This window comes from Chiloscyllium plagiosum, unplaced genomic scaffold (assembly GCF_037043375.1).
Source record: "Chiloscyllium plagiosum isolate Xiang-an unplaced genomic scaffold, Cpla_swu_hap1 HiC_scaffold_35, whole genome shotgun sequence".
Taxonomy (NCBI): Eukaryota; Metazoa; Chordata; class Chondrichthyes; order Orectolobiformes; family Hemiscylliidae; genus Chiloscyllium; species Chiloscyllium plagiosum.
In genome coordinates, this window is record NW_028270173.1 from 19,752,307 (window position 1) to 19,771,137 (window position 18,831).

At 51.2% G+C, this 18,831-nt stretch overlaps 1 protein-coding gene across 1 annotated transcript in view; it reads left to right on the plus strand.

The window, feature by feature from the left end:
* LOC122547595 (uncharacterized) overlaps positions 1-18,831 on the plus strand; it is a 715,380-nt gene that overhangs the window by 604,127 nt on the left and 92,422 nt on the right. The window contains 3 exon segments of the mRNA XM_087978709.1: positions 5,213-5,365; positions 6,748-6,976; positions 10,297-10,498. Coding sequence (XP_087834835.1) covers positions 5,213-5,365; positions 6,748-6,976; positions 10,297-10,498 — 584 coding nt within the window.

Sequence of the window (18,831 nt, forward strand, 5' to 3'; positions counted from 1 at the left end):
GACAGGGACAGCACGGGGTTAGACACAGAGTACAGCTCCCTCTACACTGTCACCATCAAACACTCCCAGGACAGGGACAGCACGGGGTTAGAGACAGAGTACAGCTCTCTCTACACTATCCCCCCATCAAACACTCCCAGGACAGGGACAGCACGGGGTTAGATACAGAGTAAAGCTCCCTCTACACTGTCCCCCATCAAACAATCCCAGGACAGGGACAGCACGGGGTTAGACACAGAGTAGAGCTCACTCTACACTTTCCCCCATCAAACACTCCCAGGACAGGGACAGCACAGGGTTAGATACAGAGTAAAGCTCCCTCTACACTGTCCCCCATCATACACCCCCAGGACAGAGACAGCACGAGGTTGGATATGGAGCTCAGAACACTCAGTTTGTTGCCCTGTCTGTCTTTGGGTTGTGGGAGTGTGCTGCTGTAGAGCGTTTGCAGCCTGCTCCTGTAACCCGAGCTCAGAGAGGACAACAAACTGAGTGTCGTTGGAATAGGGACTGTATTTCAGAGGTGCTTTCTGAGGTCCTTGGGACATGTTGCATCGTGTTACCTGATATGTGAAGTCTTTAAATCCTTCCCCGTTAGCAAATAGAAGTCACCCTAACTTCATGACCATTAAAATGTTTGGGCTTTAAACCCTTTCAGAGACTCTCTGTGTGGTAGGCTGCAGTCCATTGTCCCCAGTTGGACCAACAGCAGAGAGGTTTGCAAATGGGACTAGATTGGGTTGGGAAATCAGACCAGCATGACCGGGTCGGACCAAATGGCGTGTTTCCATGCTGTGCACCTCTGTGACACTCTAGTATTTAAATAAATTCTGTTTCACTTATAGTCGAGTGGTCTGAGCAGCTGCACCACAGCTGGGGCGTCCACTTCACATCCGCCATTAACATCGGATAAGATGAGGCTCTGGGCTCCCTCCTTCGATTATTTTGAGGGGGTGGGGGGTTTTGGCCGGGCCCAGAACCGTTGTTGCTCTGTGCGGGTGAGACTGGAAGCTTGCAACACAGTTTCAGAATATTGTTCAGGGATGTGTAGGTGAGGTGCATTAGTCAGGGGTAAATGTAGAGTAAAAGGGTAAGGATAATGGGTCTGGGTGGGTTACTCTTTGGAGGGTCGGTGTGGACTCGATGGGCCGAAGGGCCTGTTTCCACGCTGTAGGGATTCCATGAATATCTTGCAAAAGATGAGTGCACAGGAGCGGGAACGCAAATGATACATTGACCTTCATCGTAAGGGGATTTGAGTAAAGATGCACTACTGGTCTCATATAGAGACCTCACCTGGAATATTGTGCACAGTTTTGGTCTCCTTATCAAAGGAAGAATGTGGTTACCACAGAGAAAGAATAGTGGAGCATTACTGGATTAATTCGTTGACATTTCTCCTTGCTGGGGGTGATGGGTCGCCAGCAGGTTGGATGTTCCGCCTGGCTGATTAATCCCGAACCAAGGACCACAGCCGCAGAAACATGGGGCAGGCCGTTTCAGACAGAGGTTAGGAAGGAACCTCTTCGCTCAGAAGGTGGTGAGTCAATGGAAATTCTCCACCCCGCCCCCCCCCCCCACCGGAGGGCTGTGCAAGTTCAATCAATCTTTGAGGGCGATCAGGACAGAGATGGAGCCTGTTCTGGTGGTCAGTCTTAACAAGGCACATGGAGAGAGAGAGAGAGGACGGGGAAAGATGACGTCGAGGTGGGTGATCCAGCATGGCAAGCCTGGGCTGAATGGCCTACCCCTGATTGATGAGGGACTTGGAGGTTTATGGGCTGGGGTGAGGAAAGTAGAATGGAGGCCACAAGCAGAGCGACCATGAGCTGAGATGTTCCGAAGCTCTGTTTGTGAGGAGGTTGTACAGACATCACCCTCCAGGTGTTGTCTGCATGCTGCAAGGCCTTGCTTAAACCGAACACCAGGCCGAGGGCAGTTTGAAAATCACTGAGAGATGGCCAGGGCGTGGGTAGTTGGAGCAAACAGGGAGATCGCCTCCTGATTTCTCGGTTTCCAATCCATGAAGAACAGAATGTTTCCCGATAGCATTCCCCCGGGAGAAGGGAGTGTTTCCCGATACCATTCCCCCGGGAGAAGGGAGTGTTTCCCGACACCATTCCCCCGGCAGAAGGGAGTGTTTCCTGATACCATTCCCCCGGGAGAAGGGAGTGTTTCCCGAAACCATTCCCCGGGAGAAGGGGTGTTTCCCGATACCATTCCCCTGGAGAAGGGGTGTTTCCCGACACCATTCCCCCGGGAGAAGGCAGTGTTTCCCGATACCATTCCCCTGGAGAAGGGAGTGTTTCCTGATACCATTCCCCTGGGAGAAGGGAGTGTTTCCTGATACCATTCTCCCGGGAGAAGGGAGTGTTTCCTGATACCATTCCCCCGGTAGAAGGGAGTGTTTCCTGATACCATTCCCCTGGGAGAAGGGAGTGTTTCTTATAACATTCCCCCTGGGAGAAGGGAGTGTTTCCCGATACCATTCCCCCGGGAGAAGGGAGTGTTTCCTGATACCATTCCCCCGGGAGAAGGGAGTGTTTCCCGATACCATTCCCCGGGAGAAGGGAGTGTTTCCTGATACCATTCCCCCGGGAGAAGGGAGTGTTTCCTGATGCCATTCCCCTGGAGAAGGGAGTGTTTCCCGATACCATTCCCCCGGGAGAAGGGAGTGTTTCCTGATACCATTCCCCCGGGAGAAGGGAGTGTTTACTGATACCATTCCCCCGGTAGAAGGGAGTGTTTCCTGATACCATTCCCCTGGGAGAAGGGAGTGTTTCCTGATAACATTCCCCCTGGGAGAAGGGAGTGTTTCCCGATACCATTCCACCGGGAGAAGGGAGTGTTTCCTGATACCATTCCCCTGGGAGAAGGGAGTGTTTCCTGATAACATTCCCCCTGGGAGAAGGGAGTGTTTCCCGATACCATTCCCCGGGAGAAGGGAGTGTTTCCTGATACCATTCCCCGGGAGAAGGGAGTGTTTCCTGATACCATTCCCTGGGAGAAGGGAGTGTTTCCAGATACCATTCCCCGGGAGAAGGGAGTGTTTCCTGATACCATTCCCCCGGGAGAAGGGAGTGTTTCCTGATACCATTCCCCGGGAGAAGGGAGTGTTTCCCGATACCATTCCCCTGGAGAAGGGAGTGTTTCCCGATACCATTCCTCCGGGAGAAGGGAGTGTTTCCTGATACCATTCCCCTGGAGAAGGGAGTGTTTCCTGATACCATTCCCCGGGAGAAGGGAGTGTTTCCTGATACCATTCCCCCGGGAGAAGGGAGTGTTTCCTGATACCATTCTCGCGGGAGAAGGGAGTGTTTCCCGACACCATTCCCCAGGAGAAGGGAGTGTTTCCTGATACCATTCCCCCGGGAGAAGGGAGTGTTTCCTGATACCATTCTCGCGGGAGAAGGGAGTGTTTCCCAATACCATTCCCCCGGGAGAAGGGAGTGTTTCCTGATACCATTCCCCCGGGAGAAGGGCGTGTTTCCCGATACCATTCCCTGGGAGAGTGTTTCCTGATACCATTCCCCGGGAGAAGGGAGTGTTTCCCGACACCATTCCCCGGGAGAAGGGAGTGTTTCCCGATACCATTCCCCCTGGAGAAGGGAGTGTTTCCTGATACCATTCCCCGGGAGAAGGGAGTGTTTCCCGACACCATTCCCCCGGGAGAAGGGAGTGTTTCCTGATACCATTCCCCCGGGAGAAGGGAGTGTTTCCCGATATCATTTCCCTGGAGAAGGGATGTTTCCCGATACCATTCCCTGGGAGAGTGTTTCCTGATACCATTCCCCCGGGAGAAGGGAGTGTTTCCTGATACCATTCCCCCGGGAGAAGGGAGTGTTTCCCGATACCATTCCCCCTGGGAGAAAGGAGTGTTTCCTGATACCATTCCCCCGGGAGAAGGGAGTGTTTCCCGATACCATTCCCCGGGAGAAGGGAGTGTTTCCCGATACCATTCCCCCGGAGAAGGGAGTGTTTCCTGATGCCATTCCCCTGGAGAAGGGAGTGTTTCCTGATACCATTCCCCCGGGAGAAGGGAGTGTTTCCCGATACCATTCCCCGGGAGAAGGGAGTGTTTCCCGATACCATTCCCCGGGAGAAGGGAGTGTTTCCTGATACCATTCCCCGGGAGAAGGGAGTGTTTCCTGATGCCATTCCCCTGGAGAAGGGAGTGTTTCCTGATACCATTCCCCCGGGAGAAGGGAGTGTTTCCCGACACCATTCCCCAGGAGAAGGGAGTGTTTCCCGATACCATTCCCCCGGGAGAAGGGAGTGTTTCCTGATACCATTCCCCGGGAGAAGGGAGTGTTTCCTAATACCATTCTCCCGGGAGAAGGGAGTGTTTCCTGATACCATTCCCCGGGAGAAGGGAGTGTTTCCTGATACCATTCCCCGGGAGAAGGGAGTGTTTCCCGACACCATTCCCCAGGAGAAGGGAGTGTTTCCCGATACCATTCCCCCGGGAGAAGGGAGTGTTTCCTGATACCATTCCCCGGGAGAAGGGAGTGTTTCCTGATACCATTCCCCGGGAGAAGGGAGTGTTTCCTGATACCATTCCCCGGGAGAAGGGAGTGTTTCCTGATACCATTCTCCCGGGAGAAGGGAGTGTTTCCTGATACCATTCTCCCGGGAGAAGGGAGTGTTTCCTGATAGCATTCCCCGGGAGAAGGGAGTGTTTCCCGACACCATTCCCCCGGGAGAAGGGAGTGTTTCCTGATACCATTCTCCCGGGAGAAGGGAGTGTTTCCCGACACCATTCCCCCGGGAGAAGGGAGTGTTTCCTGATACCATTCCCCCAGGAGAAGGGAGTGTTTCCTCATACCATTCCCCCGGAGAAGGGAGTGTTTCCTGATACCATTCCCCGGGAGAAGGGAGTGTTTCCTGATACCATTCCCCCGGGAGAAGGGAGTGTTTCCTGATACCATTCCCCGGGAGAAAGGAGTGTTTCCTGATACCATTCCCCCAGGAGAAGGGAGTGTTTCCCGATACCATTCCCCCCGGGAGAAGGGAGTGTTTCCTGATACCATTCCACTGGGAGAAGGGAGTGTTTCCTGATACCATTCCCCCTGGGAGAAGGGAGTGTTTCCCGATACCATTCCCCCTGGGAGAAGGGAATGTTTCCTGATACCATTCCCCTGGGAGAGACAGCCGAGCGAAGGGACAGTGAAATGGGAAACTCTAAAAGGTGCTCTCTCAATCTCCTCTGCAGGGCGGCTTTGTGAGGAGGACATCGATGAATGTGTCTCTGACCCATGCCATAATCGAGGGCAGTGCCAGAACTCCCACGGCGGGTACTTTTGCAAATGCCAACCAGGCTACAGTGGCCAGCTCTGCGATGTGGACAAAGATGACTGCTTACCCAGTAAGGGGCACGCTGGTCAGGATATTCCCCCGTCCGGTTTCAGAATCACGGAATCCCTACAGTGAGCCCTTCAGCCCAACCAGTCCGCACTGACTCTCCGAAGAGTAACCCACCCAGACCCACATCCCTCTGACTAACGCACCTAACACTGTGGTTAATTTAGCAAGGCCAGTCCACCCTGACCTGCACTTCCTTGGACTGTGGGAGGAAACCCACGCAGACACGGGGAGAATGTGCAAACTCCACACAGACAGTCGCCCGAGGCTGGGATCGAACCCGGGTCCCTGGCGCAGTGAGGCAGCAGTGCTAACCACTGAGCCACCGTGCCACACCTCCTCCCTCGGTCAGCTTTCTGGTGAGATACAGGAAACGAATGACATTGGTCTTTGGCCGTTGTGCTGGGGTTCAATGACCACAAGCGTATCTTCAAGTTGTGCGAACAAACCTTTTCCGAGATCTCCGTTCACATCCTCAAGACCCATATGATGTGTCCTGGAGATGGGTGTCAAAGGTTCACCTCTCTCCAATCTGTACAGGCTCCTCTTCCCCCATCCCCCCACCCCCCAGGCTCCCCTTTCCTCTCCCCTCCCGTTTCTCCTCATCTCAGACATTTCACTCCTGCATCACCGACTCCACCATGACCTGCCCTCGTGTTGTCTGAGGTGACATCAGCCTCAGGACACCTCGGTTTGGCACGGTTACAATTTACGCCCTGACCCATACAGTCATAGAGTTGTACGGAAACAGACCCTTCGGTCCAACCCGTCCATGCGGACCAGATATCCCAACCCAATCTAGTCCCACCTGCCAGCACCCGGCCCATATCCCTCCAAACCCTTCCTATTCATATACCCTTCCAAATGCCCCTTAAATGTTGTAATTGTACCAGCCTCCACCACATCCTCTGGCAGCTCATTCCATACACGTACCACCCTCTGTGTGAAAACGTTGCCCCTTAGGTCTCTTTTATATCTTTACCCTCTCACCCTAAACCTATGCCCTCTAGTTCTGGACTCCCTGACCCCAGGGAAAAGACTTTGCCGATTTATCCTATCCATGCCCCTCAAAATTTTGTAAACCTCTATAAGGTCACCCCTCAGCCTCTGACGCTCCAGGGAAAATAGTCCCAGCCTGTTCAGCCTCTCCCTGTAGCTCAGATCCTCCAACCCTGGCAACATCCTTGTAAATCTTTTCTGAAACCCTAAGAAACAGATTTTTTAATTTCCCAGACGTCGGAGCCTACAGGAACCGCGTTGAGCCAGGATAGCGGCTTTGGGGGCAGTGGGAGGGAAGGGGTGAGGGGGGGGGGGGAGGTGGAGGTTGAAGTGGGGTCATTCAGGCGTAACCTCCCTCACCCTCCCCCTCCCCCCACTTCTCTCCAGACCCGTGCCAAAATGGCGGCTCCTGCGAGGACGGGCTGGACTCCTTCACCTGCTCCTGCCCTGCGGGTTTCGCCGGCAACCGTTGCCAGGACGACGTCGACGAGTGCGGCAGCGACCCGTGCCGGAACGGGGGGACATGCGACGACTGCGTCGACGGTTACACCTGCAGCTGCCCCCTGGGGTACGATGGCGTCCACTGTGAGAATGACATCCCGGACTGTGCCCCGAGGTAGGGGAACGGCGGGGCGTTGGGACCAGTCTCGGGTGGTGGGTTGTGGGGGGTGGGGGGGGGGAAGAGGGGGAAGAGGGGGTGTCGAATGGGTTAGCCCTCATTCCGCCCCGCGGCTTCCGGAGCCAGCTTACGGCCAACCGAGTCAGTATTCTCTCCGGAGCGTTCTCGCTTGGATCCCGAACGTTGCCACCCGTGCCAAGCGTTCGATTCCGGCCTCATCAGGACGACTGCAAGAATGCCAAAAAATTTCAAACGGTCGCAACAAAACATGTGTTTGGGGATGCCGAGTGGTTGACAGGTTGAGACTGCTCGGGCCTGCGGTGTTGCCACTGAGTCGTTCCAAAGACACGCCGAGCTCCTCAGAATTCCCTGTGCGTGTGTGGCAACGGTCGAGGAATTCCCTCTGTTCCCTCCCGCATCCATCTTTCCCGCTTCCGCTGTTTTTTTTTTCCGTTCTCCTGTGGCAGACGCGATCCGACCCGCGTGGTAGACCTCATGACCCCCTCCTTGCACTGGGGCCTTGATGAGGTTCCCACCCACAATTCCTTGGACCAGTGGGAACGGCTATGCTCTGCCCGCTCTGGCTAGCGCTGTCATGACGATGCCCACCTCCTTCCAGTCCCCTCTCAACCTTCCCTCAGTAAACCAGCTCCAGCCCCTTCAGCCCATCCACGTAACTGCAGACCCTGGTCTCTCGCCCTCTTTGTGCTCTAACACGGTCTGTCTGAAGCCTCCATGTCATTCCCAAAGTGCCCGCAGAGTATACCTACCGAATGAGGCCAAGTCCTATCTCATTCTTGGCTGTTCTGGAATTCCCCTGCTTTTATATTCCGTGACTCTGTTTGTGAAGTCTGGTGTGCCTTGCCTACTATTTTGTCACGCTGCCCCCCCCCCCCCACCCCCCACATTCCACCATCTATTCACCGCAACGCCCCACACCTTTCTGTTCCTTCATAAAATTAGGCCCTGGTCTCTCCTCTCATTTTCCCCTCCCTTGTCTGCTTTATATGCAGAGGTAAATATGTGAGCACAGTCAGCGTCCATTGAGATGATCCGACGCTAACTGTTTCAATGGTGTCTAAAATATTCCGTGTTTGCAGCTTCTCCATGCCCTTCGATGTTGTTGTGGGCCGGGCCAGACCCCTTCTCCCCTGAAATCACTTTAAGAAGGTAACCTGGACTCTAACCTTTTCCAGTGTCAAAGGCAGATGTGAAGTGGGTGTCCCAGGTGGGTTGCAGCTGGTCAAACCACTCGGCTTTAAGCGAAATAGAATTCATTTAAACACTCCAGTTGCAACCCGAACACAGGACCTTGGAATAACTGGTAGACTTAACTGACCCGGTACAGTAACTATTACTAATTAACTGCTCCAATGCAGTTAACAGCCCACAAACACAACCCTTGACAAAATGGTAAATTCAGTCACAGATTCTTACAGGCAGGAGGGAACAACATCCAGAGAGAGATTTCAGAACAAGATCACAGAGGGTTTGTGAATCCCACGGACTCACACATCTTGTGACTGCTACAGCTAAAAGGGAACTAGAAAAACGCTGAACTGGTGCTTTCCCTTCCATTGCTAAACCAGACACTCTGTCACCCCTGCTTTTACAATCTCTTTTCGAGAAACAAAACCACCAAGGACAAAATAACCTTTATGTTAAAGTGACGGCATCATCACAACGCCCATCGATACCCTCACCGTTCCCAATATTTATGAGGTTCCGGTCATCTACAAACGTTGCCCTGTACGCCCAGATCTGTCGCCGAAGCAACTTCAGTTCAGAGCATTCTCGCTCAAACAACACTGTGATCGTAGAATCCCATGGAGTGTCATTGTTTAAATTTTGGGATGGGAGCTGAGGGATACCGTGATGACGTTTTTTTGGGAAGGCCGCCGTCGGGGGATTGTTTGGTGTGGAATGGGGAGGGGCCAGGCAGGAGTTTTTTCTCAAGCTCTACCCACACCAACCGTGTCTCCAACAGCGCGGTACTCCCTCATACCTGTCTGCTTCCACAAACTTCTGATGCAGAGGTAAATGTGTGAGCACAGTCAGCGTCCATCGCTAACTGTGTCAATGGTGTCTAAAATATTGCCCAATGAATGGCTGGCATCGAAAGCACTCGGGACAAATTTTACCCAGAGTCTTCACCCCCCCGCCTCTCCCTTTCCTGCATTTCCTAGTTTGCTGTCTACTCTATCTGTTCAATTTATTTCCAAGCAATGCTTTTTCCAAGTGTACCACAAACCTATTTCAATTTATTTGAAATAATTCTGCTGTTGCAAAATATCTACCCCCAGTCCCGGCACCCAAACGTGTCTCGGTTGTCAGGGAAGAGTTGCTGGGCCTGAAGCATTGACTCTGATTTCTCTCCAGTGATGCTGCCAGACCTGCTGACCTTTTCCAGCAACTTCTAATTCAGAATCTCTGCGTGCCTTTGCTCTGTGTCAACGCCCAGACTTCACTAATCGGGTACAGTGAGCATAGATCAGTTGTCAGGCTAGTGTAATCGAATTCTGAATGATCGCACACTCCACTGCCCATCGGGAAACTGGGGTTGGGGGCACACCTCCCTCCAGCTGGTTTCGCTCTCCAGTGCAAATAATATCGGGCAGGGCATCAGACTGGCATTGGTACCTGACTCACAGAACATGGAACAGTACAGCACAGTACAGGCCCTTCGGCCCTTGATGTTGTGCCAGCCATTTATCCTACTCGAAGAGCAGACAAAATTACATATCATTAATTATACTATCTTCCATGTGCCTATCCAAGAGTTGCTTAAATGTTCCTAATGTTTCTGACTCTACTCCCACTGCTGGCAGTACATTCCACATACCCACCATTCTCTGTGTAAAGAATCTACCTCTGACATCTCCGCTAAACCTTCCTCCAATCACCTTAAAATTATTCCCCCCTTGTGATAGCCATTTCTGCCATGGGAAAAAGTCTCTGGCTATCCACTCTATCTAGGCCTCTCAGCATCCTGTACACCGCTATCAAGTCACCTCTCATCCTTCCTCATTCCAATCAGAAGAACCCTAGCTCCCTCAACTTTTCTCCAGTCCAGGCAACATCCTGGTAAACCTCCTGTGCGCTGTCTCTAAAGCTTCCACATCCTTCCTGTAATGGAGTGACCAGAACTGAACACAATATTCCAAGTGTGGTCTATAGAGACTCCTTGGATTCCCAATCTGTTGAGTCGGCGAAAATTGGTGCTGTCAGTGCCCGAACCCGTGTTTGTGTGTGCGTGTGTGTATGTCTGTCTGCTGCCCCGTGCCCATCTCATCGCGGGTCCTTTCTTTCTGCCACAGCTCCTGCCTGAACGGGGGCACGTGCATCGATCAAGTGGCCAACTTCTCCTGCCAGTGCCCGGTCGGGTTCAAAGGTCACTACTGCCAACAGGAAATCAACGAGTGCGACTCTCAGCCCTGCCTGAACGGAGGCACCTGCCAGGACGGCTATGGGACCTACAAGTGCTCCTGTGCTCAGGGCTACACAGGCAACAGTTGCCAGGTAACAGCGAGTGAAGGAATCCTGCTTTTCCTCAGGTCGAGAAACCGGTCGTGAAAAAGGGGGGATAGAATATGAATGCAATGTGGAAGAAACATTAAAATGGACTGTAAAAGCTTCTGTAGCTACGGAAAAAGGAACTATTTGGCCCAAAATGAATTAGGGTCCATACACTCCCAGTCAGGAGAATGTATAATGGGGATTAGAGAGATAGGCAGAGACATTGAATGATGTCTCTGTGTCTGTCTTCACTGGGGAACATGCAAGCAATGCCCCAGAAACAGAGATTCAAGTGGCTGTGCAGAATGTGGAGACGAAGGGAATTAGTGAGAAGGTCATCCTGCAGAAACTAATGGAGCTAAAAGTTGATAAATTCCCAGGGTCTGATTGTTCAAATCCCAGCGCATTGAAAGCGGTGACTTGAGAGATATCGAGTGCATCCGTGATCATTTTCCAATGATCGGTGGATTCTGGAATGTGGTTGGAAGGCGGCACAATATCACCTCATTATTTACATTAGCAGCAAAAGAGAACAGGAAACTTGAGATGGCTCGCCTGACGTCAGTAGTCGGGAAAATGCTGGAACCGAGGGAGGACTGGGTACTTGGATCAGCTGTTTTGTTAGAAACGAAAATCGCTTCTCAATAATCGCTCTAGACAAATTCAGGAAAACAAAGTTTTATTAACAAGTCAAGTCTGCAGAGTCGGGCACCCTTAAAGAAAAGGCGCGCTGAGGCTTACAAAGTCTCCATTATATATAGCACAAGTCCCTCCTCTCCTTGGCTCCAACAAGCCATGAGGTTCACATTCTTAAAAACATCATTATTTTTATCACAAAGTCTGCAACAAAAGGCTCCAGAGTCTCCAAAGTTTGTTGTTTTTCTCACCCTGTAGTCTTATCAGTCAAAGGCTTTAATCTGAAACAGATGTCTCAAGTCGTCCTCCCATCCTGGAGTCTTATCAGTCAAGGACTCATCCTTCTCTGCTGTGTGAATGGCTTCATTAATCAAGAGCCTGCTTGTTTTTACTATCGCTCACAAATTGTCAGCATTCTGCACAATTTAAACTACTCTACTTTTGAGTATATAAAATGGTTGTTAGAAAAGAAACAAAGGTTTTGTCTTTTATTATAGATCAGTCTGTGGTCCAGGCACATCTTAAAGTTTAAACCGAAATTACCTCTCACAATTCCACCCTTTTCTTTCTTTAAGATGTGCCTGACCAAGATAAGCCCCCCCCCCCTTCCCTCAAGGGCCCGGGAAATCCTTGGTCTTTCGCAGCAACATCACTTTAAGTTCCCGTGTCCCATGTTGTGGAACCACCACTGCCTGGAGTCGGGAAATATTTTTCTGAATTAAAAACTGAATACAGGGAGTTAGGCAGGGTAATACGAGAAGAAGAATCATGCCGCCCCCAACCACCAGCAACGCCGTGCGCCACCAGCTACCACCTAGGAGACCATCCCACCATCCGATGCCACTAAGAGGACGCCAAGATTGTACTGGCACATGGGCCAATCTCCGAATTTCATCGGAAATTTTCAAAACCGCTTTACCATTATCGTCAATTTCTAGACAGCAGTTAGTCAGGTTAAATTTCCCGCACACACCCCCCTCCGAGGCCAACAGATAATCCAAGGCAAGTCGGTTTTGATATATAGCAGCCCTCATCTGATCCTGCTGCTGAGCCAACAGCTCTAGGGCCAGGGCAGTCCGGTTAGTAATGACCTCTACGACTGCTTGGAGCCTGATAATTCGATTTAGCATATAGATAGGAGTGCGATATCCCCATGATCCGTCCTGTGCCCAAGTAGCCGGCCCATAGTATTCAATAATCCGGGCCGGTGGCCACTCATCCCCCCAATCACCGACTTGGATATCCCTTGGCGACCTACGCAGGGAGTTAAAGAGTTTAACTCCCAAATCATCGCCTTCCTCCCGGGGTAATAGGAAGAACGCAGGTCGTATTAGACCCAGGAAGCATACCCCAGCCCATCCCATGGGCAGTTTGGAGTATGCCTGATTACCGCATATCCAAAATAGGCCATCTGGAACAGGCCCTCCCAGCCTCACAACGTCATCCCACAACTCCTTTACCCCAGGGACGCCCTCATAAGGACCAGGACCACTGCAATTCCAGTATTCGGATTGTTGACCCCGTGGCAGAGTCTGGACAGGATTATCCCAGCATTGATTCCCCTGACAACCACCGCTCCACACTCTTTTCATGCCATCGGAAGGGTCAGCACTTAGCTCGTAAGAGGAGGAATCAGAACGTAACCGAATGCAATTTTGATGATCTCAGTTTGCAATGTACCAAGCAATATTCTCAGGCCACCATACTCGCGTGGTTGCATCCAATATATTCTGACAGGGGCTAATCCCTACCTTCACGGTCCCCTTGCCTTCAATACAGAACTGGCCCTCAGGACTGTTTGTCAGTCTCCACCCCTGGCTTTTTCTGTCGTTGTCATGAGTCCAAGTGGTTTGCAGCAATTCCCCTGTGTCTAAGCTTTGACCAGTCCACGGCCATTGTTCCGACATATGCGGCCCCCCACAGACCCAGCAATTGCTAACATTTAAAACAGTGGCAATCCTAGAGGTGAGATCAATAAACAGGTTTTGTGTAACATCAGGGAGTTCAATCTGTCCTTCTACCTCTTCGTATACAGATGGCACTTTAGGGAGCACGACCGTTCCCTGACGGTCTTGCTCTTTCCCCAACCCTCGATCAGGGATCTGTATCTTGGTCTCCTTGACTCTGTCAACCTGCTCCCTGAGCAACACGGAGGATAGGTCCCACCTCCCAGTTTTGCTAATACACACCCAGCGGTCATTTATAGGGCATCCATGGATTTTGCCACCGTATCCTTTATTATATACCTGATAATAGGGTCTCCCATCCTCCCAACATTCATGGCGTGCACTCACATCGTAACACCTATCGTCCACATAGGAATGGGACACAAATGATCCCGAATAGATTCGAATCCCAAGTCTTACTGTAGTTCGACATTTGTCACATCTCCCCTCACCCTCCCCCACATACAGGAGTAAACTGATCAATATCCCCACCAATACAGTCCAAGTAGAGTTCATTATTGCTGTCTTTTCAGTTTTACCGACAACAGCTTGTCCCCTGGCTCGCATGTCCAGGTGCTTTCTTCTTCAGGCGGAACAGGCCCCTTTATCCTCGATGCGTGGACCCACCCTTTTTCTTTCGTTCGAACAGCTGCCTCAGTTGTTAACAGAACCAGGAACAGTCCTTCCCACCGCGGCTGGAGCTTTTCGGCCTTCCAGGTCTTAACAAGTATCCAATCTCCGGGCTCCACCTTATGCAGGAGGAAGTCGAGCGGCGGAGTCTGAGCCAGGAGACCTTTCCTTCGGAGTTCTGCAAAAGAACGGGATAAGGTTCGAATAAATACATCCCCCCCTTGTAGAGTGGGACATCCATCAACCTTACTCCAATACGGTAATCCGAAGAGCATTTCATAGGGGGAGACCCCGATATCCCGGCGAGGTGCCGTGCGTATCCTCAATAGGGCAATGGGAAGGCACTTTGGCCATGGTAACTTAGTTTCTAACATCAGCTTAGTCAATTGGGTCTTGATCGTGCCATTCATTCTCTCAACTCGACCCGAGCTCTGGGGATGCCAGGGTGCATGGAATTTCCATTGGATACCCAGGGCAGTACAGATCAAATGGTGTAGCTTAGAAACAAAATGTGTCCCGCAGTCTGAGTCAATAGATTCCATCATGCCATATCTCGGGATTATGTTCTCTAACAACAGTCGGGCCACGGTTGGTGCATCGGCTTTGGCGGTTGGGAAAGCCTCTACCCAGTGAGTGAAATGGTCTACTATTACTAGCAGATATTTCCATCTCTGTACTGGGGGTAAGTCTGTAAAGTCAATTTGGATCCTCTGGAATGGCCTAATTGCGAGGGGCTGACCACCAGCTGGCATAGAACGCATGGCTTTCTTGTTAATACGTTGGCAAGTGGGGCATCCGACTATTTCTTGTTGGGCTAACGTGTATATCCCCCTGCATACATAGTCTCTCAGGATCGTGTCACACATGGCTTGCACCCCCCAGTGGGTCTGATGGTGTAATCGGTGCAGAATACTCCGGGTGATCTGTTTGTTCAGTACTTGTCTCCCATCAGGAACCGTCCACTTCCCGTTAGTATCTAGCCGGGCACCCAATTGATCCATTTTATCAATCTCCCCCTGGGTGAAGACGGGTTGTTTAGCGAGGCCCTTCCCTCAACGGTATTAATGTTAATAATTGGACGGCTTTTTCGACCGCTGCCCGCTTGGCTTCCTCGTCTGCCAGCCGGTTTCCCACCGCTTCCGGTGTCGACCCCTTCTGGTGACCGGGTACATGGACTACTGCAAGTTCCGTAGGTAACGCCAGGGCTTCCAACGTTAGGCTGATCATTTGTTCGTGAGCTAATTCTTTTCCCCGGGAAGTTATCAATCCTCGCTCTTTCCAGATTTTCCCGAAAGTATGAACGACTCCGTATGCATACTTTGAGTCAGTATATATGGTCCCCACTTTCCCTTCCAACAGCTTCAGGGCCCTCTGGAGGGCGTACAACTCACAGGATTGGGCTGACCACTTCCCGGGCAGTCGTCCAGACTCAATCGTCCGTTTCGTTGCACCATCTATAACAGCATAGCCACTGTATCGTACTCCACTGATGCACCGGGAGGACCCGTCGATATACAGTTCCTGTCCCTCACCCAGCGGGGCTTCTTGCAGGTCCTCTCGGCTTTTGGTCTGTAAGTCTACAAATTCCACACAATCATGCTCCTGTTCCCCATCTGCAGGACGTCCGTATAGAACCTGGGCAGGGTTGCAACTGAGATCTTTTGCAAAATTTAGATCGTTCCCGGTCATCAAAATCGTCTCATACTTTAGGATGCGAGAGTCTGTTAACCAGCGGTGAGCCTTTTGAGCCAGTATGGTACTAACCGAATGTGGGGAGTATACTGTGATTCTTCCTCCAAAGGTAAGTTTCCGGGCCTCTTCTACTAACATTGCCGTAGCTGCCACTGCCTGGATACAGGTCGGCCATCCACGTGACACGGGATCTAACATTTTTGACAAAAATGCAACCGGCTGACGTTTCCCTGCCCGCAGCTGAGTGAGCACACCCTGGGCAATTCCGCCGGCGCTATTAACATATAACTGGAACGGTTCCTTCAGGGTGGGTAAAGCCAATACCGGAGCTCGAATCAGTTTATTTTTAATAATATTAAATCGCTGCTCCTCCTCATCTGACCAGTCCACCTTTTGTCCTTCTTGTCCCAGTTTGTCGTACAAAAATTTTACTAAAGTGGTGTAACTTTCAATCCATATCCGGCAATACCCTACTAGCCCCAGGAATTGTCTGACTTCCTTCTTCGTCCTGGGTATTGGCATACCGTAATTCCGGATATTCGTTCTGGCGTGATACGGCGATGCCCCTTACTGACCTGATGGCCCAGATATCTTACTTCTTGCTCCACAAACTGGAGTTTTGTCCTGGAGACGCGTAGGCCCTGTTTCCCCAGGAAGTTCAGCAAGGCAACGGTGTCTGCTCGTACCTCCTCTTCTCTCGGTCCTGAGAGTAAGAGATCATCGACATATTGGAGCAATTGATTCTCCGCGTTACACCGAAATCCTCCTAAGATCTGCTCCAGTATTTGTCCAAACAAATTGGGTGACTCCGTGAATCCCTGCGGCAAGACTGTCCATCTTAACTGTCGCTTTCGTCCTGTGAAGGGATTCTCCCATTCAAAGGCAAAAAGGTTCCGACTTTCTTCGTCAAGAGGGCAACTCCAGAAGGCGTCCTTCAGATCTATTACGCTGAACCATTCATGTTCGGGGGGAATTTTACTCATTAACGTGTAGGGATTAGGTACGACCGGGTATCTAGCCTGGACTACTTCATTCAACCCCCGCAGGTCTTGCACCAGCCTATATGTCCCGTCCGGCTTCCTCACAGGGAGTATTGGAGTATTGAAAGGGGACATGCATTCCTCCAGTAGTCCATCTGTGATTAATCTTTCTATCACAGGTTGTAACCCTTCCCGTCCTTCCATAGCAATCGGGTATTGTTTCCTTCTTACCGGGCCTCTTCCTGGTAACATGGTGATTTGGAGAGGTTTGATGTTTAGACCCCCTCTGTTCCCCTCTCGGTACCAAACTTCCGGGTCTATTTGTTGATCATCATCTTCGGTGAGGGCGAACAACCTTACCACCATTTCCCCGTTACTTGGTACCGTTCCGATCCCTAGTTTGACCTGCAAGTCTCTTCCTAACAAATTAAACCCCGCCGATGGCAGTAGAAGGAGGTCTCGTTTAGTAGTTCTGTTTTCATACCCAATTTCCACGTCCTCCACTACTGGGACTTGCAATGTCTTTCCTCCAATTCCAGATACCCCCATAACTGTTCTTCCTGCTCGGGTGCCGGGGGGTATTTGGATTATACTTGATCTTTCGGCTCCCGAGTCCACCATAAATGTGATCTCCGATCCTTGGGGCCCTACTTTCAAGTTTACCAGGGGTTCCTGTTGATAGTCCTTTTGCCCCAAGGGTAGGAACCCCCGACCTCCCTAATCTTCCTCCATCAGGGCGTACGACCGCACTTCCCGCTTGTAGCGGGAGCACTCCCGTTTAAAATGTCCCTTTTCATTACAATAGTAACATCTGAGTGTCCTCTTCGTTTCCCTGTCGCGGTCTCGCGTTCCTCCACCCTTCCTTTGTTCCGGCCATGGTCCTCTTTTCCTCTGCTCTTGCCATGACTCTCCCCTTTCCTGTTTCTGCCACGGCTCTCCCTTTTCCTTTCTTCCAGCTGTCATTTGTTGCACCGTTTGCATCATTATCTTTGTCGCCTTCTTTTGCTTCTCATCGTCCCTTCTCACAAACACCTTTTGCGCCTCTCGTAGTAATTCACTTAAAGATTTACTATCCCAATCATCCATTTTCTCTAACTTCTTTCGTATGTCCGGCCAGGCCTTTGATACAAACTCTACCCGTATGAGTTGTTGCCCCACGTCCGTCTCAGGGTCCACCCCAGCAAACTGCTGCAAATTCTTCCTAATCCTGTCTAGGAAGTCCGTAGGGGTTTCCTCCGGGTTTTGATGATTACCAAAGGCCTTGGTAAAATTGTGCCCCTTCGGGGCTGCGTGTCTTATTCCTTTTATCCAATATTCCCGCATGTCTCTCATGTTGCGCCGTCCTCCCTCCGTGTTCTTATCCCACTCGGGGTCGGTGAGGGGAAACTTCTGCTCCCCTCCTTCTCCCCCCTCTCTCTCCCAGACCAAGAGCGCAGCTTGTCGTATCATCTGACGCTCCTGGCTAGAGAACAATGTTTTCATGATGGAACACATCTCTTCCCACGTGTAAGTATTCGGACCCAGGAACTGATCCAATTGTTCAGCAAGTCCCATGGGGTCCTCTAGTAGACCCTTCATCTCCCTCCTGAAATTCCGTACTTCAGTACTCGTCAAGGGAACGTTCACATATCCCGTCCTTCCTTCCTCGCCCTCCATGGGCACTTCCCGGAGTGGATTCATTCTTACAATCGAGACAGGGTTTTGTCTGTGACCCTTTTCAGCTTGAGATCTGGTCTGTACCCCTGAGGTAGTTTGTGATTCCTCCCCATCTTCTTCCCCTTCCCCTGAATCGTCGTCACCCGAAGGAACATTCTGTGGGGCAGACGGGGTCACGTAGGGCGGCGGTAAGTGATCTAAAGGGTCCCATTCTTTCTGCCCTTTCGAGTCTTTATTAGTTACCTGCATTTGGCAAGATATCGTAACCGGTAGCCAACAAAGGGCATAATCACTTTCTTCCAGATTAACATCAGGTTTTGAATTGACATATAAAATGAGGGCTTGCCGGACCCAGTCTTCGTCAGTACTGAATCTAGGCCACCACACTGAGTCGCCCTGAATAGGTTTCTGGGACCACTTTTGACAGTATTTTACCATCTTCCTTTTAGATTTTCCCTTTCTTCCACCCTGATCCCAATTATGTAGCATTTTTCCTAACGGACTATCGTCAGGTACCCCGGGGTATGTGTCATTGTCCCTGTTTAAGCCTACCTTTCCCTTAATCACCTTAGATCCCTTATTTCCCATTTCCGAGGACTTCGTATTTTTCCCGTGATAATCTATCACAATGTAGTCAATTCCCGGACCTTCAGTCCCGTGATCGCCCAGGTTCCTTTGCAGGCACCCCCGGTCTTTGGATTCCTGTGTCCTACGTCTCTGTGACACAAATCACAGGCACCCCGTAGGTACACGTTCCTCCTCAAACACGGTCTCTGCAAAATCCCTCACAGGCGAG